The 26,254-nt window shown below is 43.8% G+C and overlaps 1 protein-coding gene across 8 annotated transcripts in view; it reads left to right on the top strand.

Moving 5' to 3' along the window:
* TMEM25 (transmembrane protein 25) overlaps window positions 1-26,254 on the top strand; it is a 216,472-nt gene that overhangs the window by 67,315 nt on the left and 122,903 nt on the right. For 4 of the 8 annotated variants that reach the window (XM_056544130.1, XM_056544129.1, XM_056544131.1 and 1 more), the window contains exons 2-3: window positions 14,380-14,460; window positions 17,783-17,875. The exons of 1 other annotated variant lie outside the window; for it this stretch is intronic. In XM_056544130.1, coding sequence (XP_056400105.1) covers window positions 14,412-14,460; window positions 17,783-17,875 — 142 coding nt within the window. In that variant the 5' untranslated portion in view covers window positions 14,380-14,411. The remainder of the gene's footprint in view (window positions 1-14,379; window positions 14,461-17,782; window positions 17,876-26,254) is intronic. 3 more of the 8 variants (XM_056544134.1, XM_056544133.1, XM_056544132.1) reach the window with 1 other exon arrangement.

The following is a 26,254-nucleotide window of genomic DNA, read 5'->3' as shown; positions in this document are numbered from 1 at the left end:
AAGAAGAGAGCTGATTGGTTGCTATGGACAACTGGGCAACTTTGCCTCTGCACAGGTTTTGATAAATCTCCCCCACTGTCCCCATATACACACCCTATCCCCATATACACAGCCCTACATACACACATATACACAGCCCTCCATACACACAGCCCCATCCCCATATACACAGCCCTCCATATACACAGCCCCATCCCCATATACACAGCCCCATCCCCATATACACACACAGCCCCATCCCCATATACACACAGCCTATCCCCATATACACACAGCCTATCCCCATACACACACATATACACAGCCACCATATACACAGTCTATCCCCATATACACAGCCCTCCATACACACACATACACAGCCCCTATATATACAGACCCATCCCCATATACACAGCCCTCCATATACACAGCCCCATCCCAATATATACACAGCCCTCCATATACACAACCCTCCATACACACAGACCCATCCCCATATACACAGCCCTCCATGTACACAGACAGCCCTCCATATATACACACATATACACAGCCTATCCCCATACACAAATATATACACAGCCCCCATATACACAGCCTATTCCCATATACACACATATACACAGCCCCCATACACACAGCCTATTCCCATACACACACATATACACAGCTGCCATATACACAGCCTCCATACAAACACACACACACACATACACAGCCCACATATACACAGCCCTCCATATACACAGACCTATCCCCATATATACACAGCCCTCCATACACACAGCCCCATCCCCATATATACACAGCCCTTCATACACACAGCCCCATATACACACAGCCCCATCCCCATATATACACAGCTCTCCATATACACAGACCCATCCCCATGTACACAGCCCTCCATACACACAGCCCCCATCCTCATATACACACAGTCCTCCATACACACAGACCCATCCTCATATACACATAGCCCTCCATGTACACAGCCCCATCCCCATATATCAACCACAAAGAAACCCCCTAGGTGGGTAAGGGATCCCACTAGTATATGTTACACAAACCCGGGGCCTAAGCCCAGGGTACAAATCCCTTTAAAGAGACCCCCCCCCCAATTAAAGTAAAACATAACTTTTATTATATTATCATATAAAATGATGATAAGTGATTAAAACCACAATTTCACAGTAACAGATAAGTAGTGAAATCTGGGATCAACCCAGTGATCTCCTGTTTTATGGGTCTGCAGTACCCAAACAGATAGAATCTGTGAAATTGATTAAAATCTGGAAATTTGCGTCGTCCTCAGGAGGAATATGCGGCAAACACCCGTCCACGTGTCTCGCTCTGTCTTTTATGTCCTAGGTTTGTCACCTCATCACTCCCTGACACTCTAAAGGACCAATCCTAAATTCCGATCCTTACATCCAATAGATACCTGCCAGCTCATTTACCTGTATGGGATATAACCAACCAGATTAATGCTTACCTGTTGCTGCCTGATGACGTGAGCTGCTATCGTCACGGAGCGCCGCTGTTATAATATCCCGATCATGTGTGTGATCACATGACCAGTTGACCCCTTGTCCTATTTCCGCGCATGCGCCTGGACTTTTACATCGCCTCACATTTTATTATGCGCAGGTGCGGGGACTTAGAGAAAATTCAGCTTGCTTGCAGTGTATAACTCCATCCCTGATCCAGCGCATGCGCTAGAACTTAGAAATTCATAGTCCACTCTTGTTCCATGTATAGTACTGTGACGGGACATAGACATGCAGTCACTCAGACCCTTACATGGACCGTATTCCGGAATATGCCAGGTAAAATCCTCCTTTCTCAGAAATAGAATTCTTAGGTGAAAATATTATGATGCAACTTATAAACAGCTTAATGGCCGTCACTGACGCTTTACCCTTCAGCTATATATCTTCATAATGTTGTATCTCTATTGTCACTATGTGTAAATATAGCTGATGTTTATTATACATTATATATACAATGAACATGAAATGGTAAGTTCTATATCCTAAGATGAGAATGTCATAATTAGGATATATTAAATGTAATGCAGCTAATATTTATTATACATTATGTGTACAATGAGCATGAAAATGATAAGTTCTATGTCCTAAGATGAGAATATAAATACCCAAACGATCCCTAATGGATCGGTTTCCTATTGCCTATTAGTCAAAAAAAAAACTCTCTGGTAGGTATATCAATCCCCATTGAGGTAAGTATGTCACATTTAGTCATTTTTTGTAGTTGTAAATTGGATATATAACAGATAGGCCTAAAAAAAAGTATATCCTACAGAATGAGATCCCTGTATATAGCATTATGAATGGTTTTACAGTCTTTTAGATTACTACCTGTATTGAATGTTCATATATGTGATTACGACATCAATTGATCATGGTCCTTTGATTAATTGCAGGTATCATATTGTCTTCATATGTGGTCACCCCATCATTTCTGACTTAGAGGTAAGTGATATCCACAATCTTCAAATCTAAGTTCATGCTGGGGAGATATATATCCAGTGACAATCAGTTATAGTATATAACTGTGTGACTCCTACTCCATTAGTCTTTATTAATTTAGCATCCCTAATTACTATAGGATCTTCCATCATGTTATCAGAGTAGACCTAGTATACGTGACGGGTATTTTATTGTCATCTCAGATGTTCACTAAATCATCATAACTTATTGCGGATCTAGAAAAGCGCCGAAGGAGAACCCTTCATTTAGACCCATTGGGGCCATACTTTTTAGTCTATGTATCCATCTCGCCTCTTCTTTCAATAGTAATAAATCTATATTACCCCGCCTGGGACCTAGACGTAACTGACAGAGGCCTACAAAGCGTATGTCCTTCAAATTACTGTTGTGGAAAGCCTGCATATGACGAGAGATAGGAGTGTCTTTTGCTGTTCTTATACAGCTTAACATTGCCTAATCTCATAAGTCAGAGAATCTATGGGGTTCGTAAAGGTCTTGCTTTTAATAATATATGTGCAAAAAGTGCAATGCCCACATGCATATGAGCCAACAGTCTTATTACTCAGCCAATTCCTGTTCGTATTTGGTGTATCTAGATGACTGTGTACCAATAGGTCCTTTAGGTTTGATCCCCTCCTAAAGGTTATGCTTGGTTTCGCTCCTATCACAGGTGCCAATTCTCTATCATTAGACAACAGATGCCAATGTTTGCGAAGGATTCCTATGATCTTGTAGGTATTTCCATCATAGGATCCTATGCATCGTATACGATTTTCTTGTTCCCTGCGGGTCTCAGACCTGAGCATGTAACTCCTGTCTGTTTCTTTGGCCCGATGGTATGCCCTTTTTAAATGTTTCCTGCGGTACTGTCATTGTCTAAATTTAGAGAAAAGTCTCTTGCTTTCCTCTTCAAACTTGACGTCCTCTGAGCAGTTACGACATGCTCGTAAATATTGGCCAATGGGGATACTGGCTTTGAGACGATCAGGGTGCCAACTTCCCCAATGAAGGAACGAGTTGGCTGAAGTAGGCTTACGATAGACCTGCGCTTGTATCTTAAGATCTTCATCTATATAAATGTGCAAATCAAGAAAATTGATTGATCTGCACCCTACCTCACTGGTGAATACCATGCCTATACTGTTGGTGTTAAGTTGGTGAACAAAATCCGTGAATAGTGAAGTATCTCTGTCCCAAAGAATTAGGACATCATCGATATAGCGCTCCCAAAAAATAATGTGATCAGTGACAAAACTAAAAACCTCATCAAAAACAATAGTGTCTTCCCACCACCCAAGAAATAAATTAGCGTACGCCGGTGTGCAGGAAGCCCCCATAGCCATGCCTTGTGTTTGGTGATAGAAAGTGCCGTTGAATAGAAAATAATTGTGAGTCAAAATGAATCAAAGTAAATTAATTACAAAAGTATTATGTGCTGTGAAGAAAGTGCTCTTAGTGCAGAGAAAGTGAGTGATAGCGGTGAAACCCAAATCATGTCTAATGTTGCTGTATAAGCTTTCGACATCTAAACTCGTTAGAATAGTTGATTCTGTTACTGATAAGTCCTAAAGCTTTAATACAGTATCCTTAGTATCTTTCAGATACGATGGTAACGTAACAACAAAGGGGGCCAGTATCTTGTCAATATAGACTCTGGCACCCTGCGTAAGGCAATTATTACCTGACACAATGGGTCTCCCACGAACAGGTATGGTGTCCTTGTGCGTTTATGGCAATTCATAAAACGTTGCAATCGTGGGATGTGCATTGTAAAGGTATTTGTGTTCATCCGTAGAAATAAGTAATTGTTCTTTGGCATCTGCCAATAGAATTTTGAATTGGAAAGTATTCACCAGTGGGATCTGCTGACAGTGTTTCGTACTTTCCCCTATCGCTCAAGAGATCCATTGCCATGGAGACATAGTCAGACCGGTCCATAATCACCACATTGTCCCCCTTATCGGAGGGCTTGATGACTATGGACGGGTCTGCCCTCAATGTCTCCAGGGCCTGTCGTTCCCCCAGTGTTAAGTTTGAATTGATTAAATGCTTCTGAGGATGAATGGACTCAATGTCAGCTGTACCAAGACTTACAAATGTCTCAATATTCGCATATTGAGAGAACAGAGGGGTCATAAGGGATCTTGGTTTGAGGTTGGTGAATGGTGCTTTAAAACCAACAGCAATACCTTAATTATCTAGTAATAGCTCATGGAGCGTGTGTCTAGTCTCCTCATCTCTCCTTAGTTGTGATCTTGAATCAGTATCCAATTGAATATGCCACCTCTTGAGGGCTAATTTACGAGCAAAAAGATTTACATCTTTTATTTAATTGAAACTGTCAAATTTAGGTAAAGGCGTGAAGGAGAGACCCTTAGAGAGCAAATTAGTTTCTTCCGACCATAGACTCGGAAAGGAAAGTACGAAACACTGTCAGCAGATCCCACTGGTGAATACTTGGCCCAATTCAAAATTCTATTGGTATATGCCAAAGAACAATTACTTATTTCTACGGATGAACACAAATACCTTTACAATGCACATCCCACGATTGCAATGTTTTATGTGTTGCCAAAAACGCACAAGGACACGACACCTGTTCGTGGAGACCCATTGTGTCAGATAATAATTGCCTTACGCAGGGTGCCAGTGTCTATATTGACAAGATACTGGCCCCCTTTGTTGTCACATTATCATTGTATCTGAAAGATACTAAGGATACTGTATTAAAGCTTCAGGACTTATCAGTAACAGAATCAACTATTTTAACGAGTTTAGATGTCGAAAGCTTATACAGCAACATTAGACACGATTTGGGTCTCACCGATATCGCTCACTTTCTCAGCACTAAGAGCACTTTCTTCACAGCACATAATACTTTTGTAATTAATTTACTTCGATTCATTTTGACTCACAATTATTTTCTATTCAATGGCACTTTCTATCACCAAACACAAGGCACGGCTATGGGGGCTTCCTGTGCACCGACGTACGCTAATTTATTTCTTGGGTGGTGGGAAGACACTATTGTTTTTGATGAGGATTTTAGTTTTTTCATTGATCACATTACTTTTTTGGGGGTGCTATATCGATGATGTCCTAATTCTTTGGGACGGAGATACTTCAATATTCACAGATTTTGTCTCCAACTTAACACCAACAGTATAGGCATGGTATTTACCAGTGAGGTAGGGGGCAGATCAATCAATTTTCTTGATTTGCACATTTATATAAATGAAGATCTTAAGATACAAACGCAGGTCTATCGTAAGCCTACTTCAGCCAACTCGCTCCTTCATTGGGGAAGTTGGCACCCTGATCGTCTCAAGGCCACTATCCCCATTGGCCAATATTTACGAGCACGTCGTAACTGCTCAGAGGACTTCAAGTTTGAAGAGGAAAGCAAGAGACTTTTCTCTAAATTTAGACAACGACAGAACCCCAGGAAACATTTAAAACGGGCATACCATCGGGCCAAAGAAACAGACAGGAGTTACACGCTCAGGTCTGAGACCCGTAGGGAACAAGAAAATCGTATACGATGCATAGGATCCTATGATGGAAATACCAACAAGATCATGGGCATCCTTCGCAAACATTGGCATCTGTTGTCTAATGATAGAGAATTGGCACCTGTGATAGGAGCGAAACCAAGCATAACTTTTAGGAGGGGACCAAACCTAAAGGACCTATTGGTGCACAGTCATCTAGATACACCGAATACGAACAGGAATTGGCTGAGTAATAAGACTGTTGGCTCATATGCATGTGGGCATTGCACTTTTTGCACATATATTATTAAAAGCAAGACCTTTACGAACCCCATAGATTCTCGGACTTATGAGATTAGGCAATTTATCAATTGCAGTAGCAAAAACATTATTTATGTGGCCGTTTGCTCATGTACGAGAATCTATGTGGGTAAAACGACCCAAGAACTTAAGAGTAGAATCTCTCAGCACCTAAGCTGTGTAAGAACAGCAAAAGACACTCCTATCTCTCGTCATATGCAGGCTTTCCACAACAGCAATTTGAAGGACATACGCTTTGTAGGCCTCTGTCAGTTACGTCCCAAGCAGGGTAATGTAGATTTATTATTATTGAAAGAAGAAGCGAGATGGATACATAGACTAAAAAGTATGGCCCCAATGGGTCTAAATGAAGGGTTCTCCTTCGCCGCTTTTCTAGATCCGCAATAAGTTATGATGATTTAGTGAACATCTGAGATAACAATAAAATACCCGTCACGTATACTATGTCTACTCTGATAACATGATGGAAGGTCCTATAGTAATTAGGGATGCTAAATTCATAAAGACTAATGGAGTAGGAGTCACACAGTTATATACTATAACTGATTGTCACTGGATATATATCTCCCCAGCATGAACCTCGATTTGAAGTTCGTGGATTTCACTTACCTCGATGTCAAAAATGATGGGATGACCACATATGAAGACGATATGATACCTGCAATTAATCACAAGACCATGATCAATTGATGTGGTAATCACGTGTATGAAAATTCAATACAGGTAGTAATCTAAAAGACTGTAAAACCATTCATAATGCTATATACAGGGATCTCATTCTGTAGGATATACTTTTCTTAGGCTTATCTGTTATATATCCAATTTACAACTACAAAAAATGACTAAATGTGACATACTTACCTCAATGGAGATTGATATACCTACCAGAGAGTTTTTTTTTTTTGACTAATAGGCAATAGGAAACCGATCCGTTAGGGATCGTTTGTGTATTTATATTCTCCTCTTAGGACATAGAACTTATCATTTTCATGCTCATTGTACACATAATGTATAATAAATATTAGCTGCATTACATTTAATATATCCTAATTATGACATTCTCATCTTAGGATATAGAACTTACCATTTCATGTTCATTGTATATATAATGTATAATAAACATCAGCTATATTTACACATAGTGACAATAGAGCTACAACATAATGAACATATATAGCTGAAGGGTAAAGCGTCAGTGACGGCCATTAAGCTGTTTATAAGTTGCATCATAATATTTTCACCTAAGAGTTCTGTTCCTGAGAAAGGAGGATTTTACCTGGCATATTCCAGAATAGGGTCCATGTAAGGGTCTGAGTGACTGCATGTCTATGTCCCGGCACAGTACTATACATGGAACAAGAGTGGACTATGAATTTCTATGTTCTAGCTTATGTTTCTAAGTTAGCGCTGGATCAGAGATGGAGTTATACACTGCAAGCGAGCGGAATTTTCTCTAAGTCCCCGCGCCTGTGCATAATAAAATGCGAGGCGATGTATAAGTCCGGGCGCATGTGCGGAAATAGGACAAGGGGTCAACTGGTCATGTGATCACACACATGATCAGGATATTATAACAGCGGCGCTCCGTGACGATAGCAGCTCACGTCATCAGGCAGCAATAGGTAAACATTAACCTGGTTGGTTATATCCCATACAAGTAAATGAGCTGGCAGGTATCTATTGGATGTAAGGATCGGAATTTAGGATTGGTCCTTTAGAGTGTCGGGGAGTGATGAGGTGACAAACTTAGGACATAAAAGACAGAGTGAGACACCTGGATGGGTGTTTGCCGCATATTCCTCCTGAGGACAGCGCAGATGTGGCGAAACTAGTAGAGGAGGCAAATTTCCATATTTTAATCAATTTCACAGATTCCATTTGTTTGGGTACTGCAGACCCATGAGACAGGAGATCACTGGGTTGATCCCAGATTTCACTACTTATCTGGTACTGTGAAATTGTGGTTTTAATCACTTGTCATCATTTTATATGATAATATAATAAAAGTTATATTTTACTTTAATTGGGGGGGTCCACTTTAAAGGGATTTGTGCCCTGGGCTTAGGCCCCGGGTTTGTGTGACATCCATCCCCATATATACACAGCCCTCCATACACACAGCTTCATCCTCATATACACACAGCCCCATCCCCATATACACACAGCACTCCATACACACAACCCCATCCCCATATACACACAGCCCTCCATACACACAGCCCCATCCCCATATACACACAGCCCTATATACACACACAGCCCCATCCCCATATACACACAGCCCTCCATACACACAGCCCCTTCCCCATATACACACAGCCCTCCATACACACAGACCCATCCTCATACACACAACCCTCCATACACACAGACCCATCCCCATATATACACAGCCCTCCATACACACAGACCCATCCTCATATACACACAGCCCTCCTTACACACAGACCCATCCTCATATACACAGCCCTCCATACACACAGCCCTCATAAGTAGATACCTCATGTGTAATTACTGTTGCTGGGAACTGCTCCTCCCCTTCGCTCTCCAAAATTCCCCCTGCTCTGTGTTTTCCCCGTGCAAACTTGCAATCTCCCCATGGTAGATTAGGTCCTGTGGAGACAGAGCAGGGGGAGGGGAAGAGCTGTGTACAGGGGAGGGAGCTGTGTACAGAGGAGGGGAGGAGCTGTGTACCGAGCTGTGTACGTCCTCGCTCTCCCCCTGCTGTGTCTTTTTGTGTAATGTAGAGTGGGGGGGGGGGGGGTGTGAGGTGAGATTTCTGAACCTAAGGGGCGTGGTTAATTATCTCCTGCAGACGTCCGACCTATGGCTTTGCCCTTGCTCCTCCCTGCTCTAGCTTCGGAAAACTTCGGAGAGCAGAGGGGAGGAGCGGTTCGATTTTTGCATGGGTTCGGAAATCTCACCTCACAGCGGCCCCAGTAACTGACATTAAAATTTTTTTTTTTAAATGTGACGGCAGCTGGCCCCCAGCTTGAATGCTTGCAGTGCTTGAATGCCTGTACAATTAGTCCACAGACGGCCCGGTCCGGAGTGCCCGATGGCCAGTCCGGCCCTGAATATAACTTAATTTTAAATTGGGGGCGGGCACAAGGGGGGGAAACGGCCTGATCTAGGGGGGCCATGGCCCCCTCTGCCTCCCCCCCCTAGCGATGCCAATGCACAGGAATCTCTCCCTATTTCCACCTAAAAACCCTGGAAATGGCAGTATATATATATATATATATATATATATATATATATATATATATATATATAAGAAAAAAGAAAGATAGCCGGCACAACAGCCTAATACACGGGTGCACACTGCCATGGCATCAGAGTATACACTGTATGTCACCCAGTCAGAGGCTATATGCCCAGCAGAGGTGAGTGGATAGTTGAGTGTTAGGCTCAGAATTTGTGCTAGGTTCCCATCCTAAATGAGGCCACCTCCCCGTGGTGGATGGGGGACACGTTTTGATCAAAAAGTGCGCTAAGAGCCTCAATTTTTTTGACCAATGTGTGCTGCTGCAATCCTCTTTTTTTGTATACTCTGATGCCATGGCAGTGTGCACCCGTGTATTAGGCTGTTGTGCCGGCTATCTTTCTTTTTTCTTGTGTGTACAATTCAGGGGGTAATGGCACCCTGTTTAGCTGTGCACCCCTCCCCCTTTCTCACAGGTGGAGTTTTAAATGGATCCAGCATGTCACCCAGTCAGAGGCTATATGCCCAGCAGAGGTGAGTGGATAGTTGAGTGTTAGGCTCAGAATTTGTGCTAGGTTCCCATCCTAAATGAGGCCACCTCCCCGTGGTGGATGGGGGACACGTTTTGATCAAAAAGTGCGCTAAGAGCCTCAATTTTTTTGACCAATGTGTGCTGCTGCAATCCTCTTTTTTTGTATATATATATATATATATATATATATATATATATATATATATATACACAGGGTGGGCCATTTATATGGATACACCTTAATAAAATGGGAATGGTTGGTTGGTGTCACATTTTGGCAAATCCAACTCTGAACCAGTTTTACGAAACTTAGCAAGCAGTTTGCTAACTGTAGCATGGGAGATGGGTTGTCTTGTAGGGTGTCTTGCATTGAAATCTGCTGCAATGACCTGGTTACTGCATTTACCAGACATCAACAAATGTATTAAAGGGGTAGTCCAATGGTTAAAAACTTATCCCCTATCCTAAGGATAGGGGATAAGTTTGAGATCGCGGGGGGTCCGACCGCTGGGGCCCCCTGCGATCTCTCTGTACGGGGCCCCAGCTCTCCGCCGAGATAGCGGGTGTCGACCCCCGCACGAGGCGGCGGCCAACACGCCCCCTCAATACATCTCAATGGCAGAGCCGGAGATTGCCGAAGGCAGCGCTTCGGCTCTGCCATAGAGTTGTATTGAGGGGGCGTGTCGGCCGCCGCCTCGTGCGGAGGTCGACACGCCCCCTTCCCGCGGGCTGTCGGGGCTCCGTACAGGAGATCGCAGGGGGCCCCAGCGGTCGGACCCCCCGTGATCTGCAACTTATCCCCTATCCTTAGGATAGGGGATAAGTTGCTCACCACTGAAGCACCACTGGACTACTCCTTTAAACTCAATGACATGTCAATGGCTGTAAACAAAGAGAAATTTATAAATAACTCATGAAAGAATAAAGTTACGTTAAAACCAAGCACACCAGTGGGTTTCTTGTGAAATTCCCAATAAGTTTGATGTGTCACATGACCCTCTTCCTATTAAAAAAACTAAAGTTGGATTCAAAATGTCCGACTTCAAAATGGCCGCCATGGTCACCACCCATCTTGAAAAGTTTCCCCCCCCCTCACATATACTAAAGTGCCACAAACAGGAAGTTAATATCACCAACCATTCCCATTTTATTAAGGTGTATCCATATAAAAGGCCCACCCTGTATATATATATATATATATATATATATATATATATATATATATATATGCACTATTGCATCTTTTCACATGAAATGAAATGCTTATTTTGCACAGAATGAATGCACTTTATGACCACTATACACTTCTCATAATGTTTACATGTATATCTGTATCATTTGCACAAATGTAGTATTCAATTAAGTAATTACACTTGTAAATCATGTGGTCTATTTAACCTGTTAAGGACGGTGGGCGTATCCATACGCCCCCGTTTTAAAGTCCTTAAAGGGGTACATCGGTGAAAAACTTTAACTTTCTGGCACCAGTTGATTTAAAAAAAGAAAAACAGATTTGTAAATTACTTCTATTAAAAAATCTTAATCCTTCCTGTACTTATTAGCTGCTGAATACTACAGCGGAAATTCTTTTCTTTTTTAAACACAGGACTGTCTGCATACATCACAAGCACAGTGCTCTCTGTTGACATCTCTGTTCATTTTATGAACTGTCCAGAGCAGCATTTGTTTGCTATGGCGATTTCGTTTTACCCTGGACATTTCCTAAAAATGGACAGAGATGTCAGCAGAGAGCACTTTGCTCATGATGTCAGCAGACAGCTCTGTGTTTCAAATGGAAAAGAATTTCCACTGTCGTATTCAGCAGCTAATAAGTACAGGAAGGATTAAGATTTTTTAATAGAAGTAGTTTACAAATCTACAGGAAAGGATGTGTAGCTCACTTAGAATATAGGGAGAGAAGTGTTCGAGGTTAAAGGTGATGCCTTCACCCAATAAGGCCTAGAGTAATGTAGAATTAAATAGAAAAGTACCAGTCCTCAAGAACACTAAGGAATAAAATATAGAAAGATAAAAGAAAAGGTATGGATGTGAATCGCGAACGCTGTCGGTAGTTGCAATAGCAGTCCAGGTCTTGGTTTGGGTGAGTGGTTCTCCGGTGGGTTGTGGGTGTCCTGGGCTGGCACGGAGAGGCGTCCGGCCTTGGAAAGTGATGTCCAGGAACCTTGCTATCCGGGGCTGTGGATGAATAACCGGGAGCAGCTGCGTGTCTGGATGATGCGCTAGCAGTGCGCGCGTAGCAGTGGTCCCGGTTTGATGGGCGTCCAGCTGTTGCAAGTCACAAAGAGCGGGTATAGTCTCTTCACAGTCTCTGGTACTTCTGCACTGGATTTTCTCCTATTCCGGGCTGATCTGGTCTCTGGTGACCCGATCACCTGAAAAATAAGGATGACTGGAGCTGTCAGTGACAGCCCCGATCATCCTGAGGGATAGGAGCGAGGTTGCAGTGCTGCGATCTCTTCCCCATTAGTCAGAACTGAGTGGCAGTGCATGACCAATGGCAGTGCACGACAGGGGGTTGCCATGGAAACCCCCCCCCCCATTCTGCCCACCCCTGGATGTCGGGCAGAACGGGGGGAGAAGATGGCGGCCTGTACTTGTGCTGAAGATGCCGTGGGGCCCGCCGATCATCGCTGGAGACTGCATCACTGGAAAAAGGAAGGGGGCAATAAGCGATCTTTACTGCTGCCCTTCCTAGTGGTTGCCAAATTGCAACTTCCAGCATGCCCAGACAGCTAAAGGCTGTCTGGGCATGCTGAGAGTTGTAGTTTTGCAGTTTTGTCACAGTTTGGAGACCACAATTGCAGTGGTGCCCAAATGGTGGTCCTCCAGATGTTGCCAAACTACAATTCTCAGCATGCCTAGACTGCCCAGGCAGGCTGGGAGTTGTAGTTCTGTAACATCTGTCCCTTCAGATTTTGCAATTTTCATGAAAATTTTGAAAATTGCTGCTATACTTTGAAGTCCTCTAATTTTTTCTAAAAGTAGAAATATGTCTATTTTATGATGCCAACATAAAGCAGACATACTGTATTTATGAATCAAAATAAAATGTATTTGTAATATCAATTTTCCTTACAAGCAGAAAGCTTCAAAGTTAGAAAAAGGCAACATTTTAAAAAATTTGCATGAAATTTGGGTATTTTTCACCAAGAAAGGATGCAAGTAACGACAAAAATTTACCACCAAAATAAAGTAGAATATGTCACGAAAAAAACTATCTCAGAATCAGAATAATCGGTAAAAGCATCTTAGAGTTATTAATGCTTAAAGTGACGGTGGTCAGAATTGCGAAAAAGGGCTGCGTCCTTAAGGTGAAAAAGGGCTCAGTCCTTAAGGGGTTAAACCACTCTGTGATTCACCAGAATATGCTTGAGAATGGTGGGATGAGGCTGCTGAAATGTAGCATTTGTTTTTTGCACTGGAAATGGAATAAACACATCACAATTTTTTACTGAATTCTTTTGTGCTGCAGACTTCTTGGCGTTGGTACATAGCTAGCTAGATAGCTAGCAACAGGAGAATACAGCAGCACACTGCTAGCACAAAGATATAGATGAAACATGAGTATATAGATAAAACATGAGTATATAGATAGAACATGAAAAGCTATACAGCTGTAGTGCAATAAATGAAGATATGAAACTATGAAAAAATGAGGTACTTAGCTTGCAAATTTGGCGCAATATTTTTACAATAGTTTGGATCAATAGTGCTGGCCAATTTATCCTTTGGTAGCTAGATAGATAGATAATAGTAAATATGATGCAGCACTCCACAAGTTGCAAAGAAGGGTGGTTTTATTCCATCATGTGCATAGACAACGTTTCACCAGCCTCACGCTGGCTTTTTGAAAAAGCCAGCGTGAGGCTGGTGAAACGTTGTCTATGCACATGATGGAATAAAACCACCCTTCTTTGCAACTTGTGGAGTGCTGCATCATATTTACTATTGTCTGGATTGAGGAACCGACGGACCCAGGTTCCAGCTATGCGGGCACCCCTAATTTCACTTCTCTTCTGGACATTGGTTGTGCCGTTTTTATTTGCATTAGATAGATAGATAGATAGATAGATAACCCAGGATTCATCATTTACAAACTCTCCTACAAAAGTCATTGAGTAGTTTCCTAAATGATGTTTTGTTCATCTTTCAAAGTAAATCTCTGAACTGCTGTTAACAGAGTGGGGCAGCATAGTACAGAAAATGCAGTAAAATCTCAGTTTTAACTGCTGCTGTATTTTTGTCCCACTCTGTCGCTCTTGTTGTTTGTGTTATTAATATGTAAGATAACTTATACTCAATTTTTTTTCTCTACAGGAATGAACGATCATTGATAATTTTTTTGCAAAATGTTGTTCAGCATTTTTCTCCTGCTGACCCAGCAATTCTCCCAGAGAGGTACATGATCATCTATTAAATTTTATAGTGCTCATGTGAATATTGACATGTGGTAAAGAAGTTCTCCAGCGCTGAAATACTGATGCCCTATCCCTACGATACAACATCAAGGTTGCATCAGTGTAGGGCTGTCCAGGGGGTATAACTAGATTCCTGCGAGGCCAGGGCCGTAATGGCACCAAAATAGGCAGGGGCATATAAGACTATGCAGCCCATTACTATTATTTTTTTTTTTTGTTAGAGCCCCAGCAGTCAGACCCACACCAAAATAAAATGGGCGGCACAGTCTAAAATCATCTTGGTTTAATTGGCTCTCCAGCTGTTGCAAACCTACAACAGGGAGAGCTTCAGGCATGATGGGAGTTTTGTAACAGCTGGGGAGCCACAGATTGGGGTACAGTTTTACCCATTACAGCTGCAGAACTTTCAAGTGACTACAGCACTTATGGGACAGTCAGACAGAATACACTATGGTATAATGACACACTGGGGTCTTTTCTTTTTTCTTTAAAGGGGTTATCCAGGAATAGAAAAAGAGCTACATTCTTTCAAAAACAGCTCCCCATCTGTCTCCAGGTTGGGTGTGGTTCTGCAGCTCAGTTCTATTGAAGTGAATGGAGCCAAGTTGTAAAACCACACCCAACCTGGAGACAGAGGGGGAACTGTTTTTGAAAAAAATTAGTTGTGGTTTTCTTTTCCTGGATAACCCTTTAACTGTTCCAGAATGCCAGGACCTCTTCTTTTAGCTACCTCCTACTCTGCAGAGTTTGACACCCAGACATCTTTGGTTTCCCACTTTGTCAGCAAATCCTCATCCTCTGTATGAAGACAATAATGATTAGAAAACTACCACACACTGTTCCCCCTAAGTATAACCCTGCCAGACACTGTGCCCCCTAAATATATAACCCTGCCTCACACTGCGTCCCCTGAATTAAACCCACACATCATGCATCCTGAAAATAATACTGCCACACACTGTTTCGTCTGTTTGGCAGAATACCACCCCTGTGCTATTGGCAGAATAGCACCCACACACTACTGCCCCTGTGTCCTTCTCCTCACCATGTAGAGGAACATCAGCTCTTGGCAGCAGCAGTGGTTCTCATCCTGTGCACAGATATCCACTGTGAGGACCCCTTCAGCATGACCAGAGAAGAAGGCCTTGCATGGGAGAGAGCATCCAGAATTGCATTTGTTTTATTAAATCGCCAGGTACCAGGGCAGATGGATGGCCCTATAGATAGCCGTGTGTGTCTGATGGCCAGTCCAGCCTATTTCATTAAGGGGTGCACCCAAAAGTCACACACTCTTAGCCATGCCCCTATCCATATCCTCAATCATGTTCCCCTAACCACATCCAGCCTTCTTTATATATTCAATGTTCTTTAACTGCTGTTCCATAACACACTGCATATGCATGGTCTACACTCTATTCATTGTTTATGGAGCATTACCTCTCCAAAGAGAATGAATAGAGCACTGGTCCACTCCCTTCATTTTTTGGGACATTTCAATTCAATTATGTGTCCCACTTATTTGTCCCCTGTCCTGTGGTTGGGGATAAAAAAAAACAAAGGTACCTGTGTTGATTCGGAGGAATGGAAAAAGTCATAGTGTCCCGAACTGGTGATCCTGCAGTTTTGGTATATGCTGCAGCAGCACAAAACCTTTGGCAAGTTTTCTTTAACAGCAATAATGTCAGTCTGTCACCTGAGATTAGGAGGACATCTTATATGTGGTGTCCCAGTACCGTATTGCATACCGTACCTTGTGCAGTGGTCCCCAAAGTCAGAGTTACTACGTTCAGGTAGGGTCCCACAGGTGGGACAGCCCCTAGTCACCTTTTCTTTCTAGTCCTGTAATGTCTAAATGTATACATATTTAACATAATGTATATTAGTATGCTTACCTTGGTAGCGTCGCAGGACCTTCGGTCATGTGACTATGTTAATTCCTCTATAGTATGTTGGAGGACCTTTGGAGGTCCTTGGGTCACATGTTTACCCATAACTCTTTGTACAGAAGATTGACAGTTGTTATGGACCTGTGAGCTTAAGTCCAGCCCCTACCCAAATAAGGGAGCTGTAGCCTATGATCGCTCTCTTGGGTTGCTGCTCTCGTGGATGCCGGACTATTAGGATGGATCTGCGTAACTTACAAGGACAAGCTAGGCCAGAAGCCTGCCAGCCTCAGCTTGAAACTAAACCGTGAGTTAAAATCTCAATCCCTGCTAAAGCTAGCGTGACTACTGGACTGAATCTAAACCCTTAAATCCAGTGGATCAGCGCAACAATTACTTTCCTAAGCTCAATAGACTCACGAGGTCCCAACCACTTGTCAAGCTCTAATAGACTTTGTTATATGGACTGTTCCTGTTCATTATTGCATAAAATCTTCAGTAAAAGTTCCGACAAGTTTCTTCAAATCTCCGGTTGTAGACAATCAATTATTTCCTATCTCCCTATCGCTCTTGTGATGGGTGGCAGTAGGACAAGCATACAGAGAATAGCCCCCACCCTGGCGTCACAAATAGAAAGGGTTAAGGAAGCACCCTTTAGTAACTGCACAGCTACACCCCATATACCCTACAACCCCAGGCTACCACATATATTTCTTATGACACACTGACAACAACCACACTGTACAGGATAACATGCGTGCTTATAGCCAACCAGGGCTGCTGCCCTGCCTCCCTCAAGTCTGCTAGACAGGGTGGAGTTAGTCAGTGTAGTGTGAGGAGGAGAAGAGAGTGGAGGTTATCTTTAGACCTCTGCTGTGGACCTGTACCTCACCACATGAGGTCAGGCCTAAGAAAATTCCAGTTGCTGAACTAAAATTGTTCCAGAGCTACAGCACCCTCTACAGGATCCCACCGACCAGGACATCTATCTCAGTGAGAAGCAAGTCTGCAGTGGGGATAAGAGTCAAGAGAGCCCATGGACCCCATGAGCCAAAGAAAAGGATTACAGGATAATTAAATCTTTGAACGGCTCCGGTCCATGAATCCACAGTTTCAACCTGGCGGTAAATTTAATTTCCATATGCCTGCGTGGAGATGAGAACTAGTGTCTGTCAGCTCCCAAGTCTAATAGAAGTTAAACAATCCAAGTCAGTCCAGTCAAAACAATATTCAGCAAGCAAGAAGCCAGTTTATCAACAAGGACTACAAGTCACATAGTGCCCTGAAGCAACTGTGATCCCTGCTGTAAATTCCTGTGAACTTTGCACTACCGTTTGAACTGTTCCTGTATTGCTGCGAGTTCGTAAGCAAATATTTGGGGTTTTTGTAACCTTGAATTTGTGGTCATTATTACCTCAGTGCTTGGCCCAGGAACCTACTACCCTTGGAACGTGGAGGTCAACGCTACCCTAGAGAAACACTACATCAGATACCTAGAGAAGTCTCTACCTGGTGAGTCCCCGCTTGAACAGCGCAGAGCCACTGTGATACAATTTGATAAAATCTGGGGTACGGCATGTTGCGGAATAGCTACCACCCAGGTACACCCATGTCTATCATGTGATTTTCTGCTTACTGTGTCAAGTCAAGCACAAAGCCCAAGAAGACACAGCCAGGGACACAGATAAAAGGGCACTGATGTCACCCACAGCATTCCAAGGGCTCAAAACCTCTGCAGAGAGGAGACAGAGAGAGGGAGACAGCCAGACATTGGGAAAGTTAGTGGATAGAAAGATAGAGATACAGATTAGAAAGAGATAGATAGATAGGTACAGATTATAAAAAGAAACCTTGTGTGTGAACAAAAGTCAATCCCCTTACAAGTTGCTAGACTAAGAACCTGTTGCTACACCCAAAAAAGGGATAATCTTTAGAACACTTGGAATAATTCATGCTATCTTCTTCCCTTGCTAGACTAAGAACCTAATGCTACTGCCAAAAAAGGGATAATTTTTGAGAAATTGGAAAAATCCATGCCGTCTTCTCCCAACTGCCTCTTCCATAGGTAGCACGTTTTTGGGATTTGCCTCATCTTTGTCGTGCACTCCTCCTACTCGATTCCATCAGTTAACAATTGGGGAATCGTTGTGTCCTCCATACAACAGTATTCTCCCAGTCACCCTGTTGTAGTGCGCCTTAATTCCTACTTGGCCAAGTTGTTGGTGGCTCAGGCCTTCCCATATCATCTTGTCGACTCCACAGCCTTCAGGCAACTAATGGGGTGTGCCCAGCCAAGGTAACGTGTACTTAGTCACCATTATTTTGCTAAGACAGCCGTACCATCCATGCCACAGTTGATACATGGAGTAGTACATACAGCCAGGGGGAATACGGGGCCAAAAAAAAGCTTTGCTCCATTTCTGTTGTCTCACCGGGATTTCCCAGCAGGCCTGGACCGCCTGGTTAGGGCAAATACATATTTTTTTTTTCAACTGTAATTTTTATTAAAGATTTTCCATGGGTACAGAATCAAAGAAAGGGGAAAAGAAAAAACAGCAGCTGTCAGGATACTATCGTGGAAATAGAAAGGGAGCCATACAAGGCCTATAACAACACTAAGGCAAAGTAAACTCCCCCTAAACCGGGGTCAAACTCAAAAGACAATAATGCAGGCCATAAAGGGAACTTATGAAAATTGAAGTCAGTTCATCTGCAGAGTTAATCAAATAAGCCCGAAGGGCCACAAACAAAGGAAGAGAAAGGAAGAGAGAGAGAAAGGGAAAAAAGAAAAAAGCAATAGAAAGGATAAGCAGGAGAGATCAAGGTGGTTGTCGATCAGAAAAGCGATCCCATGGTTCCCAACCAGAGAGGAATGAGGGAATGGAGTTATGTAATGAGGCCGTGAGGGATTCCATAGAGCGAATTTCATGAAGACGGGTTAAGAGGTCAGTCTCCAAGGGAATGAAAGCTAGACAGAAAGGAGACAAAAAAGAGCGCAGAGCTTCCCATAGAGTAGTATGTCTATTCAGGGTGATGCAGACTAAGAAGTATAGATCAGTTTGCTCACCTTCTGTTGTTGTGTTTTCCAAGACACAACGACTTTTCAAGCGTAAAGGATTGACCTCGGTTGTCGTGCTGCCTCCCGATGATCAGTAACACGGGTGCTCCGGACCGATAATAGTAGTGGAAATTGAGGGTAATAAAAATTACTGGGTGCCAGGCGCGATCCACAGCAGTGAAGTTTCAAGCAAGTGTAGATAAAAAGGTATCTTTATTCAGCCGATAACACAGACGCGTTTCGAGATAGCAACCTCTTTTCTTCAATGTGAACAATGGCTTTACACAGAGCGGTGCGAGTGACAGGTTTAAAATACTAAAAACGGCGCCAAATGCTCCTGACGTCAGGGGGCATGGATACCTGACGTAACAGGTTACAAAACATATTCATAGTAAAACTTCTGAAGTTCAATTAAAAAGAGACTATTCTTTTACTGTAAAATGTTGGTGTTGTTAATGCATGTTGGAACTTGAACGAGACAATTCAAATATTAAAGCGTGTACATCTGACACATGAACCGGCCAGCGATGTCAGCTGTCAGCAGCGCGCACTGTAGTGTGTGCGCTCTTTTGCTGCCAGGACTTGAAGGTCAACTCATCTGCTGATAAGGATCTACTAGAAGTCCCAGCATTACTTAGAATGCTGTTAAATGAAGTGATCGGGATACTCGTATACATTATGTTGTTTGTCTTGAACATCTTGCGGGTACACTTAAGGAGTTAGCGGGCCCGCGCTGTCGGACCCATGCGCTTGCATACTAGTAGTCCCAGCATGTCTTGTAGCGCTTTAGGGCATAAATTTGACTAAGAGTGTTTATTTTATATCATTTATCTCAGCGTCCAGGTAGATGTGTTTGAGTACTAGGGGGGCCTGGGTGTCGGACCTGTGTACCCCTAAACTAGAAGTCCCAGCAAGCCTTGTAGCGTATTACAGTGTAAATTGGGCTTGGGGTGTTCATTTTATGTAATTTATCCAGGTCTGCTGCTAGATGTATATAAACGTTAAGAGAACCTAGATGTCGGACCTATGTGACCGCATACTAGTAGTCCCAGCATGCCTTTTCGCGTGACACAGTATTGATGGGACCATAAGTGTTCATTTTATAACATTTATCTTGGCATTTTGATGGGTGTATTGGAACATTGGACATAGGTGTCTGTGACTGTATGCTCTGCATACTAGAGGTCCCAGCGTATAGATATTTATACATATGGTAAATATTGATGTGTAGTTATACCATATGTGAAAAAATGCTGCTTGTTTGTTGTGCAGGGAATGGATGAAAATAGGTATTTGAACATAGTTATATTCTTGTATGTTCCTATATTCCTTCACATATCAATATTTTCAAAACTTTCATTGAATCCAAGCGGGCTCAGCGTATTCATTTTAAAAATCCAATAATTCTCTCTTTTCTTGAGTTTTGTAAATCTGTCATCCGTATCTTCAGGGATCTGTTCAATAGCTGTCATACGAAAATCCTTAACTTCACTGTTATGAAAAATGGTGGAATGACGTGATACGCTATGTTTGGGGAATTTATGTATTATATTAAATCTGTGCTTGTTCATCCGACTCCTGAGTGTTTGAATGGTACGACCTATGTACTAAAATCCACACGTACATTCCAGTAGGTATATGATTTAAGTGGAAGAACAGTCTATCCTGATTTTAATAGTAAATGATTCGCCGGTGGTCCGGCTTTTTATGGTATTGACCCCATTTGTCACATTCTGACATAATTTACATGTCTTTGAATTGCATTTGTAGCAACCTGCGATTTCTTTAGGAATCTCTGCGTTGGTATTTGTTGCTCTTATGTCCTTGAGGCGTCTAGGGGCCACAGTGTTTTTGATGGTAGTGGCCCTTCTATAGGTAATCTTGGGGTTTTGGGGAATGGTCCCTCTCAAAAAAAGGATCATGCAGAAGGACGTTCCAATGTTTTTTCAAAATGTTGCGGACCAGATGATGTGATGCAGTATATCTTGTGATAAAGTTGAGTGGGTACTTATTGAGACTTTGAGTCTGAGTTTATTTGGAGGTGCTGGGATGAATGGTGTTCTCATTGGTGGTTTTCTTCGTGGAGGATACCATGTTCCTCTTGATGTTTAAAGCTTTGTGATATGCTGCTTTGATGATGCTATTCGGGTAGCCTTTATCTTTTAAACAAGTTTTGATGATATTGCTTTGTTTAATAAAATCGCAGATTTTTAACCAGTTCCTAAAGAATTGTCCAAAATGGATGTTCATTTTCCCCTTCTCATAGTGGTTACTGGAAAGATCCAAGAGGCTATTATAATCTACCTCTTTAAAGTAGCATGTTCAAGATGTTCAAGACAAACAGCATAATGTCTGTAAACACCTTGCTTGTAGAAGTCGACAGGTTGCTCCAAAAGCCATGTTGTGACTTTGGAAATCAGAGTCTCATCATCTGGAAAATGCTTTCCCTTCAAAAGTAACTTCATTGTTGGAAAGAGGTGGAAGTCCGATGGTGCGAGGTCTGGTGAATAAGGGGGATGCAGTAGAATTTCAAAGCCACAGGAGCATGCTTCCATTTGGACAACATGTGAGTTGTAAACAGGTGCATTGTCTTACAGAAGGCGGACACCTTTGGTGAGCATGTCAAGTCTCTTGGTATTGATTGCCTTCCACACTTTCCACAGCAGTGAAGCATAGTATGCCCCAGTGATCATGGTACCCTTTGCTAGGAAATCCATCAATACTACTTCCTGCTGGTCCCAAAATACTGTGAGCATGACCTTGCCTGCTGAGAGTTGGGCACGTGCCTTCTTTGGAGGCATTGAGTCATGGTGCTTCCATTGCATCGACTGGACTTAGTCTCAGGATCATACTGATGGACCCAGCTTTCATCCTGTGTGATCAGTCTGTTGAAAAAGTCCTCCTGGTTTCCATGGCATATCGTCAATAGAGCCTAAGAGCATTCGACTCGTTCCTGCTTCAGTAAAGGTGTCAGTACCCGGGGAACCCAACTAGGTGGCAAAATGGCGACATTCATTTGCTGGATGGTGTGTTCATTAATAGCTGAGTGGGGTCGCCCTGGAATTGGAGCTGTTTGCACCGAAGTCCGACCACATTTGAATTGACGATGGCAGTTCTTGACTACATCATATGATGGGGAATCATCACCATAAACCTCTTTCATCTCCTCAAACGTCTCCTTTTGTGTGTGCCCTTTCAAGTAACGGAACTTTATGACTGCTCTGTATTCCACTGGGTCCATTATCAAACGTCACACCACTTCAGCCCCTGTAAAATCAAGACCATTATCAGTTCTGAGTTGCAATTTGGCATGTACTCTACAGTGACTTATACTGTATCATTACACATGTGCAGTTTCAGCATCCTGTGATAAATAGAAGTGGGTCAGTAGAAGTGGGTTCATCTTTAATGAACGCCCCTCGTAAGTGTATGCAGAGCTATTAAGGGGTGTACGTAGGATTTAGAGGGCCCAATAGCATAAAAATCAGAAAAGCCTTGCACTGCATCTTGGCTGGCCAAAGAAACAGCTGAACATCATGTGGGGGAGGTGGTCACATAATTCATTCTGGGAGCCCATACAGGCAGACCACACAACCGTAGTTGGTTCCAAATTTAGTAATAAGGCCACTCCTTTCCAGACATACTTTGTAGAGACAAAGGAATCGATTTTTGCTTTGCCAGATTTTCCTGTAAATAGATGCACAAAATAAACTTTCAGCCTTTATGAATGGTCTTGAATGAGATGCGTTTAATCTTTTAGAAGTCTAACTGTACTAGAGATTGATCCACCATGCAAGCAGACTGGAGAATTATATATAAAACAGAAAAAGATAAGATTATCCTTCTACAAGCTTAGCAAGGATCAATATGTAAAGAAAATAGTGTAATGCAACATATCAGCAAGTATTTCATGCTTCTTCGTTTGTACAATCTTTGATCCAATTATATGTGCTGTCGCAGCCTGCCAGAGGTGGGGGAGATGGTTACACAATGCGTTCTTGGGGGTGGGGGTGTTTTTGTGTGTGTACGTGTGAGGGGGGGGGGGGGGGGGCCATAGAGGCAGAACACACGACAGTAGTCGGACCTCCCTGTCGGACCTCCCTGTCCGGGACCAATAGCAGTTGCGTGGTCTACCTCTATGGCAGAGAAAACCCCAAAATCTCCTGCCTATCACTACCTTATTACCATGGGGTGGAATTATTGAATTCTTATATAGCTGTAAACTTGCTATAGTCGAATAAACTTTAGCAATTGGATATACCTGATATATACATAGGAATATAAGTATCCGTCCTGTTAGATAAATACAATGGGGGACATTTATCAATATGTGTCTGTGTGCATGTGCAGTCATTACTTCATTACTGCCTTTTTTTTTGCTGTGTTTTTGGTTTACTTGCACCAAATTTATCAATATGGCGCACAAAATTTTGCTGGCACATTGACTTTGATAAATTTTGCACAAATGAAAAATAACCTCAGCTTGCTGTGGGATGTCACTTCTCTAAGGCAATGCAGATGTGGTCTGAATTTGCTGTTTTTTAGAATTCTTGGGAACCTTTTTTATGCTGTAAAACAGCTCTTTTATGGCTCTTTAACCCCTTAAGGACGCAGGACATATTCAAACCGCGCATTTTCTGAGTCCTTAAGGACTCAGGACCTTTGAGTGCATCCGGTCAAATCCCGGCCCCCCGCCGCTAGCTGGAGGGGAGCCGGTGCCCGATGCCTGCTGAAATCGTTCAGCAGGCATCGTGGCATATCGCCCAGGGGGGTCATGATGATCCAGTGACAATGACAATTCAGTCCAGTGATCTGTGGCAGATTCCGGGTCAATCGGGTCTCCAGCGACCCGGTGACCCGGAATTACAGGCTATTCGGGGCCGTCTCTGACGGCCCCGAACAGCCATAGCCAGCAGGGGTGAGGTGGCACTGGTGCCACCTCACGATCGCCCTGATTCAGTGCCTTCAGCTGTTGTATAACTACAACTCCCAGCTTGCACAAACAGCTAAAGTGCATGCTGGGAGTTGTAGTGCATCTGCTGGTTGCATAACTAACCTCCCAGCATGCCTGTTGGCTGTCGGTGACTGCTGAGAGTAGTAGTTTTGCAACAGCTGAAGGCACACTGGTTGTGAAACTCAGAGTTTTTTTTTTACCTAACTCAGTGTTTCACGACCGGTGTGCCTCCAGCTGTTGCAAACTACAACTCCCTGCATGCACCGTACATGCTGGGAGTTGTAGTTTTGCAACAGCTGGAGGCACACTGGTTGTGAAACACTGAGTTAGGTCACAAACTGTTGCAAAACTAAAACTCTCAGTATGTACAGTCTTTCAGCGCATGCTGGGAGTTGTAGTTTTGGAACAGCTGGATGTCCCCCCCCCCCGCCCCCCCCAAATTGAACATACAGGGTACACTCACATGGGCGGAGGTTTACAGTAAGTATCCGGCTGCAAGTTTGAGCTGCGGCAAATTTTCTGCCGCAGCTCAAACTGTCAGCGAGTGTTACGCCTAGCGCTCCGGGTCCCCGCTCCTCCCCGGAGCGCGTACGGCGTCTCTCTCTCCGCAGCGCCCCGGTCGGTCCCGCTGACCGGGAGCGCTGCCCTGTCATGGCCGTCGGGGATGCGATTCGCACTGCGGGACGCGCCCGCTCGCGAATCGCATCCCAGGTCACTTACCCGTTCCCGTCTCCTGCTGTCATGTGCTGGCGCGCGCGGCTCCGCTCTCTAGGGTGCGCGCGCGCCAGCTCCCTGAGACTTAAAGGGCCAGTGCACCAATGATTGGTGCCTGGTCCAATTAGCTTAATTGGCTCCCACCTGCTCCCTGGCTATATCTGAGCTCCTCCCTTGCACTCCCTTGCCGGATCTTGTTGCCCTTGTGCCTAGTGAAAGCGTTTTGTGTGTCTAAAGCCTGTGTACCAGAACTTCTGCTATCCACCCTGACTACGAACCTTGCCGCCTGCCCCCGACCTTCTGCTACGTCCGACCTTGCTTCTGTCTACTCCCTTGTACCTCGCCTATCTTCAGCAGTCAGAGAGGTGAGCCGTTGCTAGTGGATACGACCTGGTCACTACCGCCGCAGCAAGACCATCCCGCTTTGCGGCGGGCTCTGGTGAAAACCAGTAGTGACTTAGAACCGGTCCACTAGCGCGGTCCTCGCCAATCCCTCTCTGGCACAGAGGATCCACTACCTGCCAGCCGGCATCGTGACAGTAGATCCGGCCATGGATCCCGCTGAAGTTCCTCTGCCAGTTGTCGCCGACCTCACCACGGTGGTCGCCCAGCAAGCCCGACAAGAGCACCAGCTGTCGTACTTGACCACCATGACACAGCAACTCCAGTCGCAGCTACAGCAGCAACAGTCACAGCTACAGCAAGTTCAGTCTCAGCTACAGCAGCAACAACCATCTCCTCCGCCAGCTCCTGCACCCCTTCCGCAGCGAGTGGCCACTCCTAGCCTCCGCCTGTCCTTGCCGGACAAATTTAATGGGGACTCTAAGTTTTGCCGTGGCTTTCTTTCGCAATGTTCCCTGCACTTGGAGATGATGTCGGACCAGTTTCCTACTGAAAGGTCTAAGGTGGCTTTCGTAGTCAGCCTTCTGTCTGGAAAAGCCCTCTCATGGGCCACACCGCTCTGGGACCGCAATGACCCCGTCACTGCCTCTGTACACTCCTTCTTCTCGGAAATTCGAAGTGTCTTTGAGGAACCTGCCCGAGCCTCTTCTGCTGAGACTGCCCTGCTGAACCTGGTCCAGGGTAATTCTTCCGTTGGCGAGTACGCCATACAATTCCGTACTCTTGCTTCAGAACTATCCTGGAATAATGAGGCCCTCTGCGC

The sequence above is a fragment of the Hyla sarda genome, chromosome 10 (assembly GCF_029499605.1).
Source record: "Hyla sarda isolate aHylSar1 chromosome 10, aHylSar1.hap1, whole genome shotgun sequence".
Lineage (NCBI taxonomy): Eukaryota > Metazoa > Chordata > Amphibia > Anura > Hylidae > Hyla > Hyla sarda.
Note: the sequence above shows the minus strand (reverse complement) of the source record. Positions and strands in the feature narration are given on the sequence as shown.